Below are 19,249 nucleotides of genomic sequence, written 5' to 3' on the forward strand. Positions count from 1 at the left end.
TGATAGGGTACCTCTGGGTTTTGTGAAGACAAGAACCCTTGCAGTAAAAGGCGATCTTGGAAGAGGGAAGTGGCAGGGAAACTAGACTGTCATCACCACCATGCATGATGAGAAGGGAGAAGTGAGTACCCTTTAGTGGTGGTGGGAATGGAAGGATGGGAGGGAGGTATCACCTAGGCTGACATGAGTTAGTTTTCAGGCACAAAGGAAGGAAAGAGGTGGGGAGAATGGGTGAAATACAATGAAGAGTAGGTCATGGATGATTTTAAAAGAAGAGATCTCAAGATCAAGGTCAAAGTGGGAACATCAGTCTAGAAAGGGGAAAACTAGGAGGGTAATTTAAAACAAAAAAATAATGAGCTGTCTTCTGAATGGGGGAATGGAAGCAGAAGGGTCACAGAATAGTTCACAAAAGAAGCGAAGGTTGAGTGTTTAACCCAAATCTAAGAATATATAGGAAGGGCAACAAGGAATCAATGAGGCATGGGTATGGGTATAAGAATAAGCAGGCTGAAATGAGGGTTACACAAGAGTTAAATGAATTTTTTGAGGGCATGATCAAGGTAATTCTGTTACTTTTCCTTAAGCAAGCTTAGCACATTGCCATCTTCCTCCAGTCAGATGGTGGGGGGATACCTGGATGGGGAAATGGCAGAAGATTGAGGATAAGAGGCATATAGGGTGCCTGGTGAGAGAAACTGAAGTCTGACTGTGGGACACAGGCAGGCAAATCCCTCATAGGAGTAGTGAGGACTCTAGGGTTTCTTGGTCAGATGGGGAAGTTGGTACCATGAAAGAAAGCTCAAAAGAAATGCAGTGTTGGGGAGAAAACAGATATCAGTTACAATGAAGAGGTAGACAGAGCAATGGGGACACCAGCTAAGGAAACAGGGCAGTATGGGCACAGGAGGACCGAAGTCTTCCAGAATTCAGTGGAAGGAATGGGCAGGGGAGTGATGCAAGTGGCAGTGAGAACAAGTGAACAGAAAAGCTGAAAAGGGAGAGGAGAGGGAGTCTGCGCTCACGGGGACAGAGAAGAGCAAGCTGGTTTATAGGTTAACCGCCGCCCCCCCCCCCATTTTTTTTCCCACAGCAGGTCTCAAGGTCATGTCAACTGGACAAATCAATCATACTTTTGCATTTTTAAGTGATGGTGTAGATCGACCTAAGAATCCCTGCACTGTTACATTCTCTTGGTCCAATGGTCCAGAATGTTCTCCTCTAGGACACTAAGAACCTTGTGTTTTGTGGAGGTGTTGTTTTTTTTTTTTTGCCACACCCCCAGCTGCATGCAGGATCTTAGTTCCTGGACCAGAGATTGAACCCGTGCCCCCCTGCAGTGGAAGGGTGGAGTCTTAACCACTGGATCTCCAAGGAAGTCTAAGGACCATGTTTTGGGAAAGCATGGTTGTTTTGGGGACATTAAACTTGCATGGTCTCCCTGGCCTCTGCCTTTAAGTATTCAGATGACTGCCCTTTCCATAAATGAGAACTTCAGCTTACTTGGCTGTTGTTCTGATTCACTGCCTTCTGTCTTTCTGTTAGAGAGCCCCTCTTTCCTCTGCTTGGGTCTAAATAGTGGAGAATCATCTACCACTCCGCTCTTGACAACCTGTCTCTCTGGCCTCCATCTGCTCAGCACTATCTGTTGCATCCACTCCTTCCTTCAAAACCAGTGAAACCACACCAGCCCACCTACTGGTATTGACCTTGTAAGAGGGGCTTTTGCTGAGATCAGGGAGTGTCTCCTGATGGAGCCCAGCTGGCCTTTCCCTAGGGGCCATTTGCTGGGTGAATTTGCAAAATCACATGGGCTGATCAACGTTCAAAGTCAACTGTGCAGTCTCAGAACCACTGTTTCATCTGAAATCTCAGAGATGGACTCTCACAACCAAGCTCACAAATACTGAAGTATCAATAAGAATTCGATGTAGTGACATCCCATGAGAAACAGCGCCACACAGGCCAGAACGACAGATAATTTCTCTACATTTCAGGGAATTCTTTACGACACCCTTTCCTAATCCAGGGGAAATCCTGTTCATAAAACTATAAATCTTCAGTCCAACAACCAACATCCAATTTCCTCTTTATTTCCTTCCACTGCTAACCAATTTTAAGGATAACTCCCATTTTCTTACTTTACATATGCTAGTAGATTCCATTAGAGTACAGCCATGCCATGCTGGCCTCGGGTCCATCCTATCTCTTTCCCCAGATTTTTAATCTCATTGTTCATAAAATTAAATATAGAGGATTACAAAGGAAATCAATGACATTAAAATAATACTTTAAAATATTTTTTAAATTGTGATATATATGTATCGTTATTAACTACAAAATCTAGCACTGGATCTAATAACTACCGTAACTTCAAAGTAGTGATGAGCATCAGTCAGTTCCGTCACTCAGTCGTGTCTGATTCTTTGCGACCCCATGAACTGCAGCACACCAGGCCTCCCTGTCCATCACCATCTCCCGGAGTTTACTCAAACTCATGTCCATTGAGTTGGCGATGCCATCCAACCATCTCATCCTCTGTCATCCCCTTCTCCTCCTGCCTTCAATCTTTCCCAGCATCAGGGTCTTTTCAAATGAGTCAGTTCTTCGCATCAGGTGGCCAAAGTATTGGAGTTTCAGCTGTAACGTCAGTCCTTCCAATGAATATTCAGGACTGATTTCTTTTAGGATGGACTGGTTGGATCTCCTTGCAGTCCAAGGGACTCTCAAGAGTCTTCTCCAACACCACAGTTCAAAAGCATCAGTTCTTCAGCACTCAGCTTTCTTTACGGCCCAACTCTCACAACCATACATGACTACTGGAAAAACCACAGCCTTGACTAGACGGACCTTTGTTGGCAAAGTAATGAGAATAAAGACTATTTTAAAATATATCCACCAACTAGATGATTATGAAAATATCTGTGGTTTCTATTTGTGGCAAATTCACAGATACTGCTAATAACTATTTTGGTTTGTTGTCTACATTTATAAGGCTTCCCTGGTGGCTCAGATGGTTAAGAATCCGCCTGCAATGTAAGAAACCTGGGTTCAATCCCTGGGTTGGGAAGATCCCCTGGAGAAGGAAATGGCAACCCACTCCAGTATTCTTGCCTGGAGAATCCCATGGACAGAGTAGGCTGGTGGTCTACAGTCCATAGGGTCCCAAAGAGTTGGACACGATTGAAGTGACATTGCACGCACACATCACAAGTTTTCTGAATTTTACCCACAGACACTAACAGTTTGCAGGCCCCAGGTTAAGAATCTCTATTAAGATGACTTGGAATGGCTCTGCTTTTTTCCATTACAGGCTGATTTTATAATGCATTTCTCATATCACAAGTTCTGAGTCTTTCAGGTGATTCATTTCAGTCTAATATATACTACCCACAGTTCTCAGATATGTTCTCCATCTGTTTAAGAACATTGCTTTTTACATGTAAAAAGTACAAGATCATCATCAAAAACTGGAAACTGAAGTATCCAATAAGTGCTGAGTGGACAAACACAATGGTATATCCATTCAAATGACTATTACTTATAAATTAACAGGAAAATTAATGAAACACGCAACAACATGGGTGAATATCCAAAGAATTTTATTAATAGAAATAAGCCAGAATCAAAAGGCTACATACTGTATGATCCCATTAATATGGCTGCCTTATGGGCAATGAAAAAAAGGAAAGACAAAGGAAAAGACTTTTTCTGTGTTTATTCAGAAATTTCCAGAGGAAAGAGAGTAGACAAGACAGAAGCATTCCAAGCACAAGAAAAGTGTACTCTGCCCTGAAGTAAGGAAATTTTCTAGGCTTTCCCCTTGGCTGGATGAAACAGTCTCAAAAAAGTTAGTCAAGTCCCTTTGTTCTAATTCTTTGTTTACTCAGCAACCATCTGACTATTAATTAAATTGGTATTATGGTTTTAAAATGAGTCTTTTATGATTTTCTTACCATTAACAAAATCCTCAGGGTTTAGTCACCTCAAGGGGAGCTGACAAAATTGAATTCTTTAGCCTGCAGCGATCCAGGGCCTCATGTCATTCCCTTCCAGCTCCCTTCCCCTGTGAGACCCAGTCCAAATACCTGGCCAACCAACTCTCTAGCTAATCAGCTTACTCACAAGAATATTAGTGGGCATTTCAGGTCAACAGATCTCTGAAATGCAGTTGCCAGGCACCCTCAGAAAACAAATGAAGAAAGAATTTGTGATTTTTAAAAAATTAATAAATAAGCTTGTCCATTAGAAGGGAGAGCGTAGAAGAATCGTCAACAGAGAGCAGTCCTGAGTTGTTCATTAACTATCACATATGTCTGTAGTAAAAGGAGGAATAGGGTCATCAAACTGGTCTTTTCTACCTCAACTAAACATCTTGGTGAAGAGCTGACTCATTGGAAAAGGCCCGATGCTGGGAAAGTTGGGGGCAAGAGGAGAAGGAAGCAACAGAAGACGAGATGGTTGGATGGCATCACTGACTCAATGGACATGAGTTTGAGCAAACTCCAGGAGATAGGGAAGGACAGGGAAGCCGGGTATGCTGCAGTCCATGGGGTCGCGAAGGGTCGGACATGATTTAGTGAGTGAACAACAAACATCTAGGCATCAGCCCCATGCTCAGAATGTGAAGAAAAACAGTACATGGCTAAGACAAGACATACATTTATGGTGGAAATGTTTCACTAATGCGCCTTTGTTTTCTGGCACTGGCTCCTATGGCTGCTAATATTCCCTCTAGAAAGCACGGTTGCTACAGCAACCACTTAGGACTCCAGGAACATGGTGACCCTTGACCTTAATTCTTCTCTCCTGTTGGACCCCATGTAACCATCTTTCTAAAAGAGCTTTCACAAACTCAAATAAACACGGAAAGGCAGGCCCTCTTATCTTTGGGAGTTTGTGTTTATCCTTATAACCCTCTTTCATCACAAATTGCCTCTTAGGCAAGAAACACTGGAGTTCTCTTTTATTTGGCATTGCCATTTGCTCTGTACAAATTCGAGCAAGAATGCACTTCCACTCGCTTCATTTCCTCCTTCCTACTTGGGCCTTGCTCTTCTCTCACCAAAAACGCTGTTAGTGTCTTCTCCTGGGACTCTCTTTCTTTTAATTCACATTATTTACATTTGCTCTTTAGGTCTCTGCCAGAATTTCCCCCTCTTTTTATGTTAAAAATCATCTCCATCTCTGCAAGTTTATGGGTGATTCCACAATCAGATTCAAGATGCTCCCTGTGGTTTCAGTTTCCCTCTACCTCCTCGTGTTGTTCAAACTCAAAACTTACTAATGATTTCCAGGCCAGTGGTGGTATAGAAAGCAAGCAAGCCGAAGCAGCAGAGCATGAGACTTGGAGGGTGTGCTGCCACAACAAATGATGGAGTCAACTAGCAGGTGATGAACTAACACGAGGAGATAGATCAGACATGAACATAGGTTCCCATATTTAGGTTACAGTTCATAAATGGTAACCACAGCAAGATATTGCCTCATACCTGACAGAATGGCTATCATAAAGAAGATGTGGGTGCATACTCAGTCATTCAGTGATGTTTGACTCTTTGAGACCCCGTGGACTGTAGCCTGTCAGGCGCTTCTGTCCATGGAATTTTTAGGTGAGAATACTGGAGTGTGTTGTCATTTCCTTCTCCAGGGGATCTTCCCAGGGATCAAACCCATGTCTCCTGCGTCTCTTGCATTGGCAGGTGGATTCTTTACCACTGGGCCACCCGAGAAGGGCCATAAGGAAGACAGGAGATAATTAGTGCTGGCCAGGATGTAAAGAAAAGGAAAGCACCATGATTCAGTACCATAATTCAAAAGCACACTTTGTGTGCTGCTGATGGAATGTAAATTGGTACAGCAACTATTGAAAACAGTATGGAGGTTCCTCAAAAAATTAAAAATAGAACTGGCATAAAATCCAGCAACCTCACTTCTCAGTATATATCCAAAGGACATGAAAAAAGGATCTTGAAGAGATATGTATACTCCCATGTTCATTGCAGCATTATTCACAACAGCCAAGATATGGAAACAACTCAATATCTGCCTGTGAATGGATGGATAAATAAGGTGTGGTATGTATACATACAATAAAATATAATCCAGCCATGAGAAAGAAGGGAAAATGTCATTTATAACAACATGGATAAACCTTGCAGGCATTATGTTAAGGAAGATAAGCCAGACAGAGAAAGACAAACGCTGTATGATCTCACCCATGTGTAGAGTATAAAAAAGTTGAACTCAGAAACAGAGAGTAGAAAAGTGGTTGCCAGGAGCTGGAGGGGTGGAAGAAATAGAAAGGGTTTGGTTAAAGGGTACAAGCTTCCAGCCATAAGATAAATAAAGTCTGAAGACCTAATGTAAAACATGGTGACTGAAGTTTATAATGAGCTTCCCAGGTGGCACTAGCGGTAAAGAATCTGCCACCAATTCAAGAGATGCAGCGGACCTGGGTGCGATCCCTGGGCTGGGAAGATCCCCTGGAGTAGGAAATGGCAAAGTGCTCCAGTATTCTTGCCTGGAAAATTCCATAGACAGAGGAGCCTGGCTGGCTACAGTCCATGGGGTCACAAAGTCAGAAGACTGAGTACTGAGTACACAGGGCCAAGTTGGTAACATTGTATTATATAATTAAAATTTGCTAAGAGAGTAGAACATACATGCTCTCACTAAAAAGAAAAAAAACATAAATACATGAGGAGATGGATGTTCATTAATTAGATGGTGGGAATCCTTTCACAATGTATACATATACTAAACCACCACAATATGCATGTTAAATGTCTTACAACTTCATTTGTCCATTACACCTCAATAAAGGTAAAAACCAAATAAGATTCATAAATGACAAAAGCACAGATGATGGATGACACATGGTGATTTTAGACCATTGTGACCAAGCAGTCAAATGGGTAGTGTTAGGATGGGGAGATGTGGTCAGAGCTGCTACAGTTAAGGACGCACTCAGGAGGCATCATTCACAGTAGTTGTTGTGGAAGTCGTATCCGAATCTGCGACCCCATGGACTGCAGCACACCAGGCTTCCTTGTCCCTCAGTATTTCCTGGAGTTTGCTCAAACTCATGTCCATTGAGTCAGTGATGCCATCCAACCATCTCATCCTCTGTTACCCACTTCTCCTCCTGCCTTCAATCTTTCCCAGCATCAGGGTCTTTTCCAATGAGTTGGCTCTTCGCATCAGGTGTCCAAAGTATTGGAGCTTCAGCTTCAGCTTCAGCCCTTCAATGAATATTCAGAGTTGGTTTTCTATAGGGTTGACTGGTTTGATCTTCTTGCAGTCCAAGGGACTCTCAGGAGTCTTCTTCAGTACCATAACTCAAAAGCAGCAATTCTTTGGTGCTCAGCCTTCTTTATGGTCCAACTCTCACATCCATACATGACTAACTGGAAAAACCACAGGTCTGACCAAAAGAAGGTTACAGTCTCAAAGTCCTGCACAGTGTCCTGATTCCAGCTGAAGCATGTATCCAGTTCTGAGGGCCCCATTTGAAAAGAAGCCCTGGCCACCAATTGGAATGTATCAGACGAGGAAGTTCTGGGTGGTGAGGATTCTAGGAAGTATGTCTGTGAAGGAATTGTTCAGAGAAGTGGGACTATTTGGCAAATTGAAAACAAGCTGTCACTCGGCTCTCAAGTGGCTGTTAGAAGACCAGCAGTTTCAAACTCAAATTTTCAAGAGGCCAGGCGGGAAACATCGATGAGAGAAACAGAACATGCGTAAGGAGAGAAAAATGCTCAAGCATGAGAGTGCCACTAGAGATGTTACCTAGGCTTGGGGTGGAAGGAGAGGCCTGGGCATTGCAGAATGAGAGCCAGGTGATTATCATCACATGTGCAAACAGGCCTAATGCTCCATTCTTTTCTGATATCCCAAGAGAAGCCAGAAATCCACATTTTTAGGCAATGTCTCAATTTTAACAACTGTTTCAAAATTTTTTAAAGACACATTCCTCAGGCCAAACATAACGTGTCAATGGGCTGGAGGCAGCCCAGGGTTGCCAGTTCACAATGTCTAGGTTTTAACTTAGACATTTCTAGGAGATATTTCTAGGCTTTAACAGAAGCAGCACTGAGATGCATTGAAGGAAGATTGACTTGCGATATGAGAGCGTATTCAAATGTTTAAGATCCATAGTCAAAAAACAGACTCCCCATCCAAGTTATGAGCACTGAGAAATAGTCCAGAGAATATTAGGTGACAATATATGAAAGATATGAGAAAGGATTTTCTCCTTAGCAGAGATGTTGAACTCTTTTTGTAAACCATAACTATACATTGTAACAGAATGAGGCTAACAGTTTACTAGGAGCTTTTGTATTATCTCATGTAAAAAGTTACTAGAATAGTTCTTTGAAGTAGAACAGTGGGTATTTCAGGGAATTCCTTGGCTTCCCAGTGGTTAGGGCTTAGCACTTTCACTGCCAAGACCCGGGTTCAGTCCCTGGTCAGGGAACTAAGATTCCACAAGCTGTGAGAAGCGGCCAAAAAAAAGTAGGTATTTCTGTTTTACAAATGTGTAAGCTTAGTATCTGAGATATTAAATAATTCAAAGAAGGTAATCCTGGGAACTGGACTGAGATTTAGGACTCAGGTCATCAAACTTCAAATTCAACCCTCTTTCCTTTGCTACTTCAGAGTCAGAGTCTAAGCCTGTGAGATTCCATTTCTAGCTATGCTCTACTGGATTTGCTTGTTGGTGCTTTCCTGAGGTCAACAAACTCCCCTGCACATTTCCATAGTCCTGGAATGCCTTCCTGTCCCTTCTACCACTTTCTAAAAAGCTCTTCATGATCTTTTGTGTAGTTTCTTCCAAGCTGTCAACTAGGGGAATGCTCCCCAGCTCTCAAGCTTGAAACTGAGCTAGCCCTTGACATGTGGTTGTCCAAAATGGTTGTCGATCTTCTCTGCATCTTCTCCATATATGTATCTATCAGGACAAAACCTGTCTTAATCCATGAACAAAGCCACGTCCATATAGGTGCACACACATGCACACAAGAGCCGGTACTTGATCACTGAGTCATCAAGTGAAAATAAATGCTGGACTCGGAAGTTGGTCAAGAGAAAGAGAATCTGTTGTCAACGATGGCTTCTAGCTCTCACAGTCATTTCTATTGCCATCCAGAAATTTTGAATCTGACAAAAGTCAGCTTGGGAAACTTGTTTCTGCACATACAGTGCAGGAGAAAAAAATCTCTGCCTCTCTGTATTTTAGGCTCATGGATGACAGTTTTAAATGTGTCATTATTCCTTGGGTCGAGAATCTTTTCTCAAAAGAATACAAAAATTGTGGAGAAATTGCTGACTAAGCCAAACTTCCAAATGACTTTCAGTTTGGCTGAAACGTGGGGTTTTAAAATGTAAGCGCTGCCAAAGGTCTTTTCCTTGTTGACTCATAGACATAGCTCAAGTGTAATGATGTTTTCTGGTGCACTGTATTTAAGTCTGTGCAGCCAAAGGTCACTGGGCTTCCCAGGTGGCTCAGTGGTAAAGAATCCACCTGCCAAAGCAGGAGGTACAGGTTCAATCCCTAGGTGGGGAAGATCCCCTGGAGGAGGAAATGGCAACCTACTCCAGTATTCTTGCCTAGAAAATTCCATGGACAGAGGAGGCTGGTGGGCTACAGTCCATGGGGTCACAAGGAGTCAGACACAACTGAGCACAGCCAAATGTCATTCCATGTGAAATAAATCACAACTTGCATCGATCATTTAAAATAAATGATAAAATGTGCAGAAAGTGGAAAAACATGCATAGAAATGTTATGGGAGAAAAAAACATTCCAAGAATGTTACTGCATCCAGCCGAGCACAGAGAAGAGTATTTTTGTTTTGTTTTGGTGGTTTTGTTTTGGTGATTTAGCTGGTCAGATGACCTGCTAAGAATATGTCCATAGAGGCTTTTTTTTTTAAAAAGGAATATTTCATAGAGCTAATGTTCTGATGCTCTAATCTCTCTAGGCAAGGTTCATATTTGTGTGGGTTACTTATTCTCCCTTTGTTGACTAAGTCAATAATCAGAATCAGCAGGTTTGGAGTCCGGTTGGCAGGGATCAGCAGCTTGGCTGGGGTGAAGTGAGTATAAAAGCCTGGAGCTGGGGGCAGTCTGCTCAGGGACCCAGCAGTTCTTGGCAGGATGGCTTCCTTCCGTCTGTTCCTCCTTTGTCTTGCTGGACTGGTGTTTGTGTCTGAGGCTGGCTCTGTGGTGAGTGTCTGACTCTCTGATGTTCTTTCATCTGTCTCCTATGGATGAAGTACAAAGTCACTTCTTCCTGCTTTGCCAACCCACTTTTGTTACTGGGGCCAGGGCAGCCGGCATCTATTTTTAAATGTCATTGATCCAAACTTCAAAAAGAATGAAGTTCTGCAGAGCTTACTAAACTGGGGCTCGGATCCTGGGTGCCCTCCTCTATGACTTTGCAGTGGTGCCTCAGTTCCCTCAGATGAATGGTAGAAATAAAGATCCGATATTCTGGAAGCTGTGACTACTGAATTTTCAGAAGCTTGACCTTTGATAAAGCTGATTTCCCTTTAGCTAATCAAAAAGTATGCACCGATTAATTCTTCAAAGGCTTGGTACACAACCTTTTAGTCCAATATCTAATTCTTAAATCCCCTAGGACAGTGGACCCCAACCTTTTTGGCACCAGGAACCGGTTTCATGGAAGACAATTTTTCCACAGACTGGAAGGTGGGGGTTGGGGGATGATTTAAGAGAATTATATTTATCGTGCAGTTTACTTCTATCATTATGACATCAGCTCCACCTCAGATCATCAGGCATTGGATCCCAGAAGTTGGGGATGCTTGGCTTAGAAGAATAAAACTGAAAAGGATCATGAAATCATCTGACTTTATTTTCCAGCAACTAGCAAGAAGGATGGAGAAGGCAATGGCAGCCCACTCCAGTACTCTTGCCTGGAAAATCCCATAGACAGAGGAGCCTGGTAGGCTCCAGTCCGTGGGGGTCGCTAAGAGTCAGGCATGACTGAGCGACTTCACTTTCACTTTCATGCATTGGAGAAGGAAATGGCAACCCACTCCAGTGTTCTTGCCTGGAGAATCCCAGGGACAGAGGAGCCTAGTGGGCTGCCGTCTCTGGGGTCGCACAGAGTCGGACATGACTGAAGCGACTTAGCAGCAGCAGCAGCAGCAAGAAGGAACTGCTACAGCAACAGCTGAGTAAAATGTTCTCAGGAAAAGCTATCTGGTCCTGCACTATACTTAGTCACTCAGTTGTGTCCGACTCTTTGGGACCCCATGGACCATAGCCCACCAGACTCTTCTGTCCATGGGATTCTCCTGGCAAGAATATCGGAGTGGGTTGCCATGCCCTCCTCCAGGGGATCTTCCCAACTCAGGGACTGAACCCAGGTCTCCTGTGCTGCAGGTGGCTTCTTTACCAGTTGAGCTACCAGGGAAGCTCCTATTTGGTCCTGTAGCATATTATATCTTTGCAGTAACTCCACTCAGATGAGGAGGCTTAACAAAGCCACTCTTTTCAGAGGGACCATTATCTCCCTTCAAGTTCATAATACACAACCCCAGTAGAGCACAGCATGTCCGGAGACAGAAACTATTCTTTCTTTGGAGACAACTGTGTCTGTGTTACACTGAGTAAGGGAAGTTCATTAACCGTCAACCCATCTGTCGCTGAAAATGGGATTCTCACGTCCTTGCTGCCTTGTTCCTGCTCTCATACCACAAAGGACGCAGCTGTGGCTCTGACCAACTTGATTGACTTGTCAACTGTCTTCTCTCCACCCAGGGTGCTGGTGAACCCAAGTGTCCTCTGATGGTGAAGGTCCTGGATGCCGTCCGGGGCAGTCCTGCTGCGAACGTGGGTGTGAAGGTGTTTAAGAAGGCTGCTGACGAGACCTGGGAGCCATTTGCCTCGGGGTGAGCTGCCTGGGGCTCCCAGACGTGGGGCTTGGTTATATCTTTCCGTTCCCCCATCACTCGTTGGTATGCCTTCACATAACCACTCAAGCTGAGAGTCCTTGTCTTGCGATGTTAGCAAACATGAAGAATTGTGTTAATATATTAATGGAAGGAAAGGAATTGAGGAACAGCATGGACTAGGCAGATGGCCGTAGTTTATCTGGATCACACTGTTACCTAAAGGAGGACCCCGTCTAGGGCCCGAGAGTGGGCTCTTGTCTAATCCTTGGAAATGAATTGTCAGAGGAGACACATGTGCTGACAAAGCAAAAGACTTTATTGGGAAGGGACACCCGAGTGGAGAGCAGCAGGGGGAGAGAGCCCAGGAGGACCGCTCTGCCTCCTAGCTCACAGTCTCAGGATTTACGGAGGTGGGCTTGGCTTTCTCGGTTGTCTCTGGCCAGTCATTTCACTTGTGCCCATATTTGGTCTGACTCAGGGTCCCAGCTGGTGTCAAGCACACCTCTCAGCCAAGATGGATTCAAGCCCAAGGGTTTCTGGGAGGTTGGCAGGACACATGGTCTGGCATCTCCTCCCTCCTTTTGACCCCTCCTGAATTCTCCTGGTTAGTTTTTGGCAGCAACTCCAGGTTACTTATCAGGACCTCCTATTGTGAGATGGCTCAGGCAAAAAGTTATTATTGTGCCCTGGCCAATGCAGGTGGGTTCAGCCAAAGTGTCCCTCATAACATCATTCACTAAGGGAACCAGCAAGTAGATTGAAAGTCTGGGCAGAGGGAACGAGGGCCCTGAGAAGGATGCCCTCTTGCCTGGCCCAGCTGGGAGTGACCAGGACCATGAACAGCTTCCCATGCCCCCACTCCAGTTCACCACCTTCTGAAGTCACAAACCACTCAAAAAGGGTGATGAAAACTGTGAATTCCATGCCAAGAAAATGCACATATACACGCCTACAAAAATGTGTATTAAATTTCAGGAGCTCTAGGTTCCTAGATGCCTTCACATATCACTCAAGCTGACAGTCCTTGATTTGTGCTATTAGGAAAGATGTAGAATTTATGTTAATATATTAATGAAAGAAAAGGAATTGAGGGATAGCACGGACTAGGCAGCTGTCCGTAGTTTATCTGGATCATCCCGAGTCCAGGGCTGTTGTCCAGCAAAGCCTAGTGGAGCCTAGTGGAGGCTGGGATCGTCAAGCTCCGTAAGAAAGGACACAGAAGAGAAAGATACATGACATCAAGCACAGACCCAGACCAGCCTTGCATTCCCCCCGACCAGGAGCTCAAATGATTTCTCCCCTTCACTGGCTGCTTTAGAACTTTCATAGAGTTTCTCCACCTCTGCTAGTAACTGTTTCAAAGAAAATACACACTAGTAAATCTAAACCAACTAACTAAAAGAATGAACAATTAAGAAACCCTCAGTACCAAGCAACACTGCTAAGTGTTTATGTCTCCCAGCAAGAGAGTATCTGTGGGTTCTAATTGAATCCCAAGAATCACACAATGACGCTTCATCCATCATTGCCTGCTAAGTCACTTCAGTCATGTCTGACTCTTCATGACCCTGTGGACCATCACCCACCAGGCTTCTCAGTCCATGGGATTCTCCAGGCAAGAATACTGGAGTGGGTTGCCATGCCCTCCTCCAGGGGATCTTCCCAACCCAGGGATCAAACCCTTGTCTCTTATGTCTTCTGTATTGGCAGGCTGATTCTTTTCCACCAACTAACTAAAAGAATGAACAACCAAGAAATTCTCAGTACCAAGCAATACTTCTAAGTGTTTATGTTTCCCAGGAAGAGATTTTCTGTGGGTTTTAGTTGAACCCCAAGAATCACATGATGACTCTTCATCCATCACTGGAAAGACCATTTCCTTTGGTGTGGTTTCAACTGAGTTTCTATTTGTTAATTCATTTATGTTTCTATAAAATGCCAAGCAGACCATGGAAAGTAGTTAAGAGAATATTTTAAGCATGAGATAAAATGGATTCCATAAGCATTCAGATGTTTGTGGGAATTTTTTTTTTCTGATGACAAAAAACGGAAAAATCAATGTTTTCTTCCTAGCAAAGAAGAAAGGTGGGAGAGTAATGAACAGAGCCATTCTGTTTTAGTCTGTCCTAGTTTTTGCTGTCTAATTGAGAATGATTTCTAACACCAGCCATCAAGCAGGTTGTCATTTTAGTTGCTAAGTCAGGTCTGACTCTTTGCCACCCCCTGGACTGTGTAGCCCACCAGGCTCTTCTGTCCATGGGACTTCCGAGGCAAGAATACTGGAGTGAGTATTTTCTTCTCCAGGGGATCTTTCCAACCCAGGGGTAGAACCCATGCCTCCTGCATTGGCAGGTGGATTCTTCACCACTGAGCCATCAGGGAAGCCTATCAAGTGAGTACTTACATGGAAATAGAAGTTGCTTAGTTTAAAAAGAAAAATGAATTGCCTAGTATTTGTTGATGGCACAGAGCTGCCAAGGAGCTTAATTATATAAACAATGGAAAGTCAGACACAGGTTTCTCCTTGCACTCTGGGGTCCCCACTGTGTGTACAGATGATACCACCTCCGGAAGACACTCTCACCACAGGCGAGAGGAGCGAGGCCCTGGGGCCCAAGGAACCACAGTCAGAGCAGCTCGCGGCCACTTCCAGGGTAGTTACGAGACTTCACCCAGACACCAACGGTTAGCTGCAAAGTCTCTTTTGAAGTGAAACCTCATAAGAGAAAAAAAATCTACAATGAACTTTTGGAAACATTCCTGACAAGTATTCTGTTAGTTAATTTTAGACAGTCACTAGAATTTTCCCTATCCTGACCTAATTGAGGGGAAAAAAAAAAAAATATATATATATATACACACACACATATATCTTCACATGGGTTGGTAAGATCCCCCGGAGAAGGGAATGCTTACCTTCTGCAGTATTCTTGGGCTTCCCTGGTGGCTCAGATGGTCAAGAATTTGCCTGCAATGCAGGAGACTCAGGATCAATCCCTGGGTCAGGAAGATCCCCTGGAGAAGGGAATGATTACACACTCCAGTATTCTGGCCTAGAGAATTCCATGAACAGAGGAGCCTAGTGGGCTACAATTCATGGGGTCACAAAGACTCAGACACGACTAAGTGACTAACACACACTCCCATACACAAACTGTATATGGGAATGTGTGTGCATGTTTGTGTTTGTGTGTCTGTGTGTGGTGTCACCTTGCCATGGCATTTATTCCCTCAATGCCTAACTTAACCTGGGCTTTTGCACCTTTTAGGAAAACTGGTGAATCTGGAGAGCTCCATGGGCTCACCACGGAGGACAAATTTGTAGAGGGACTATACAAAGTGGAATTAGACACCAAATCCTACTGGAAGTCACTTGGCATTTCCCCGTTCCATGAATTTGCAGAGGTGAGTGTAAGGATGCCAGCATTGTTTTTTATTTTTTGTCTGTTTGTTTGCAATCCCAGGAAATGTGCTGCTTGCACTTTGCACACCACAGAAAAGTCAGAAAGAAAATGTCAGACTAGTACAGCGGCTTTCCCATTTCTCCAGAAATCCACAAAACTCTGAAAAGCAAACTTTTTCTCTGTTTGACGATAATTCATTCAGTAACAGGACCTGAACTTATGAGATGCTCCTGAGAGTTCATTCCTTCCCCTGAATGTGATTATTTGTCTGCTGAAAAAATACTAGTAGATTGGATTATTAGGCAATGCTCCAGACCCCAACTTAGGGTGTTCCACAACAAAAATTAGATGCATCATTTTACTTCTCTAAAATCTGACCACTTTTTCATTCTAGAACTCATCTGGCTTCCAGAGGTTTGGATAATTGAATTCGGACAGTACATACAGAAACAGTAAATTCAAAATAATAATAGCCACACAACAGATGAAACTTATCAAGCATAGACTACTCCCATTTTCTATATTTAACCTATTTGATCTTTGTAAACAATGCCTTGCAGTCATTCCTATTATTATCCCCATTTTACAGGTGAAGAAAGTGAGGCACAGGGAAGTTAAGTAACTTGTCAAGGTCATGGGGACAGTAACAGAAGAAACAGTAGTATTTGCCACCAGGGCCAAGGCTGGGTTTAGCCTCAGGTGTGCTTCAGCTTTCTTCCTGTGAGAAGAGCTAATAATAATAATAAAGACACAATTGTAACCTCTGGTTCACACTCTGTTCCTCTGCTGATGAGGCAGTGGGAACCTCAAAGTTATCCCTATGTCTTCCTTGTCTGTAATTCCTCAAGTCATGTAAAACAGATGGCTGCCATGGAAATAGAATCCAGACATGCTGGTCAGAGTTAAAGATCAACTAATTGCATCAAAAATAGCTCAGCATGAAAGGGAACAATTCTCTCTGGCTTAGTCATGGATGAGACTTTTCATTGACATAAAACGTTTCTTTTAGTAGACAGCGTTGCCAGGGAAACCTTAGGCCTGTTTGATTTCTGGGGCCCACGGGTCACCGAGGGAGCCCTATCTACCCAGACACATGTCTCTGGCTACTTCTCAGCCAGGCAACAAGATGCGGAGCTCCTGTCTTGGGTGGTTTCAGGCTTTAGATGTTGCCCAGCACAAGACTTTTGCCCCTGGAGTCTTAGGCCCCACCCTGGAGCACTAGACCAACCCCCTGTAATCCTTATGCCCCCTGGTCTCAGCCTGATAAGACCATCTGAGAAGACACAGCGCTGTCCTGCCCATGATCTGCTATTCCTGCCCATCAGATGTTAGCTTCCTAGCCTGCTCTTCAGTCTTTCAAACAAACATTTGAAAAATTAAAACCTGCTATTGCTGAGAAGGCTGCTAGAAGCTAGAGATTCAGAAGTGAAAACACATCCCTGCCCTTGGGATGGAGTGACTGATGTAAGACATTGCAGGCAGGACCATGAGCCCAACTTGGAGCCTGAATGGATAACGGGGAAGGAGAGAGAGTGTGAGGAGTCATACCTAAGTCCCAGTACCTCACTTGGGTGACTGGTGGGTACATGGTGGGTTCAACTATAAGTTCCTTTTCTGTCAGCTTCTTCTGAGGACCTTCCAAAACACTGCCATCCTTCAGCACTAGTCACCTCTGCCTTGGCCGATGACCCAGGTGGCCATATTAGACTTAACAAGACAAGAAATTTCCTTTGGAACTATTAGTCTTCTCGACCTCATGGATTTCTGAATGCAGATCATGCCATTTACAAGTTTTAGGAAGAATCAAATGAGTCTGGAGGCCAATGTCATTACAAGAGATCAGAAATTCTCCTAACCTGCTTCCAGAAACTTGGCCTTTAAGGAATGCCCTTTCTCCTGCAGAGAGATTCTTTGTTTGGTTTCAGACTTTAAACTTTCTATTTTGTATTGGGGTACAGCCAATTAACAATGTCGTGATAGTTTCAGGTAACAGCGAACGGACTCAGCCACACATACACACGTATTCACTCTCCCCCAGCCCCTTTCCCCCAAGGCTGGCACATGACATTGAATAGAGTTCCATGTGCTACACAGTGGGTCCTTGTAGGTTACCCATTTTCACTACAGTACTGTGTACATGACCTTCCCAAACTCCCTATCCCTCCCCCCAAGTTTTCTAATTATGTGGGTCTGTTTTGTACCTTAGTTCATTTGTATCATTTCTTTTTAGATTCCACATTTAAGGGATGTCATACTATATTTCTCCTTTTGCAGAGAGACTCTTAAGTGATTCTCACCTCCTCCTGCTCTGATGATATTTTTGTTTTCAGTACAGTTTAATTGGATCTTTTATTCTCCCATCCCCAAGTCATCAAGGTTTCCTTTGTCCATATTTAAAATAAAAGGTGCTTATATAGGGTGTTGGAGAAGGCAATGGCACCCCACTCCAGTACTCTTGTCTGGAAAATCCCATGGATGGAGGAGCCTGCTTGGCTGCAGTCCATGGGTTCGCTAAGAGTTGGACACGACTGAGCGACTTCACTTTCACTTTTCACTTTCATGCATTGGAGAAGGAAATGGCAACCCACTCCAGTGTTCTTGCCTGGAGAATCCCAGGGACAGGGGAGCCTGGTGGGCTGCCGTCTATGGGGTCGCACAGAGTCGGACACGACTGAAGCGACTTAGCAGCAGCAGCAGCATATAGGGTGTATTCAAAGTTCAATCCAGGACCTCTGTATAAAATAAGTAAAACTAAATATCTGCTTGCCGCCCTCCATCTCCCTTCTGAACCAAGTTATCTCAACTTGCCTCACTCTGGGTACCTAGACTATCCCAGCACTTGGAGTCTCAGCTCTATGAAATTTGCCTGAAGTATATAACTAATGGGAACCATGCTCTCATAGACCATTTGTCCAGTTCCAAAGCTTAAAAGAGCCCCAACATTTGTGCACTGCAGAATTCCAACATGATCTTCCATACTCTGCTTGCACTGTAAATAGAAGCCTCCGATGCTTTGACTCCATATTTCATTGCATGTTATATACACAAAATACACTTATTCTTCTGCATGTTAGGAGATGCAAAGGAATAGTAGGGGAAAAAAATGTCTCGGGTTTGGAGACAAGTGGCTTAACATCTAGCCTGGCTCTGTCACTTCATGAACGTGGGCCAAACACCCTAACTCGGAGGTCTGGTTCACTCATCTGTGAAATGGGAAGAATGCTACCTTCCGGCTTCAAAATTCTAGGGTCTCTAAGTCTGCAGTGAGCTTGCAACCATCATTCTTAGGCTTTTGGGTCACTAATGGCAGTTTCTACATTCTCTCTTCCTTTTTCCAAAACCAAGAACATAAGACACAAGCAATAAGGAATTCTGTGATTTCTCTCGGTCAGGTTAGAGCCACCTTGATTATCAGTGTGAATTTGCCCCCCCAAAGACAGATCTAATTATATGGGTGGGGGTGGGGAGTGAAGAATCTTATTGAAAGGGTTGTGCAAGGTTCCGACAGCTTAGTTGGCCAGTATATTTGGAATTTTGCCTTTTGCACCCACTGTTTCAGAAAACAAGAAAATAAAAATAATTTCTTTGGCCTGGACTTCCCGCAGTCTCTGAATGATTCATGGTTGGGGGCTCTGCTGGAAATCGATCCTGTCTGTGTTCCCTGCAGGTGGTGTTCACAGCCAATGACTCTGGCCTCCGCCACTACACCATCGCCGCCCTGCTCAGCCCCTACTCCTACTCTACCACCGCCCTGGTCAGCAGTCCCAAGGAGTGAGGGCGCCTGCCTCGGCGGACTTGAAGGATGAGGGACAGGATTTTGTGTAACCGAGAGTATTCCATTTTTATTAAAGCAGTGTTTTCACTTTATAAGCTATGTTAGAAAATAGGCAGAAACAATAAAACATGCCTATTAAAGCA

General features: G+C 43.9%; 1 protein-coding gene across 1 annotated transcript; it reads left to right on the forward strand.

Moving 5' to 3' along the window:
• Positions 1–10,073: 10,073 nt before the first annotated feature.
• TTR (transthyretin) lies at positions 10,074–19,249 on the forward strand. The gene is made up of 4 exons (XM_006053996.4): positions 10,074–10,230; positions 11,794–11,924; positions 15,197–15,332; positions 18,999–19,249. The coding sequence occupies exons 1-4, from the start codon at positions 10,162–10,164 to the stop codon at positions 19,104–19,106; spliced, it is 444 nt and encodes a 147-aa protein (XP_006054058.1). The 5' UTR covers positions 10,074–10,161; the 3' UTR covers positions 19,107–19,249.

Source organism: Bubalus bubalis, chromosome 22 (assembly GCF_019923935.1).
Source record: "Bubalus bubalis isolate 160015118507 breed Murrah chromosome 22, NDDB_SH_1, whole genome shotgun sequence".
Taxonomy (NCBI): domain Eukaryota; kingdom Metazoa; phylum Chordata; class Mammalia; order Artiodactyla; family Bovidae; genus Bubalus; species Bubalus bubalis.

What these genes read in the sequence shown, in the direction of transcription:
- TTR (XM_006053996.4), top strand. Translation starts at nt 10,162, where the DNA reads ATGGCTTCCTTCCGTCTGTTCCTCCTTTGTCTTGCTGGACTGGTGTTT. An exon ending in TGTCTGAGGCTGGCTCTGTG is followed by an intron (nt 10,231 to 11,793) that starts GTGAGTGTCTGA and finishes CTCTCCACCCAG; the next exon opens with GGTGCTGGTGAACCCAAGTG. An exon ending in TGGGAGCCATTTGCCTCGGG is followed by an intron (nt 11,925 to 15,196) that starts GTGAGCTGCCTG and finishes TGCACCTTTTAG; the next exon opens with GAAAACTGGTGAATCTGGAG.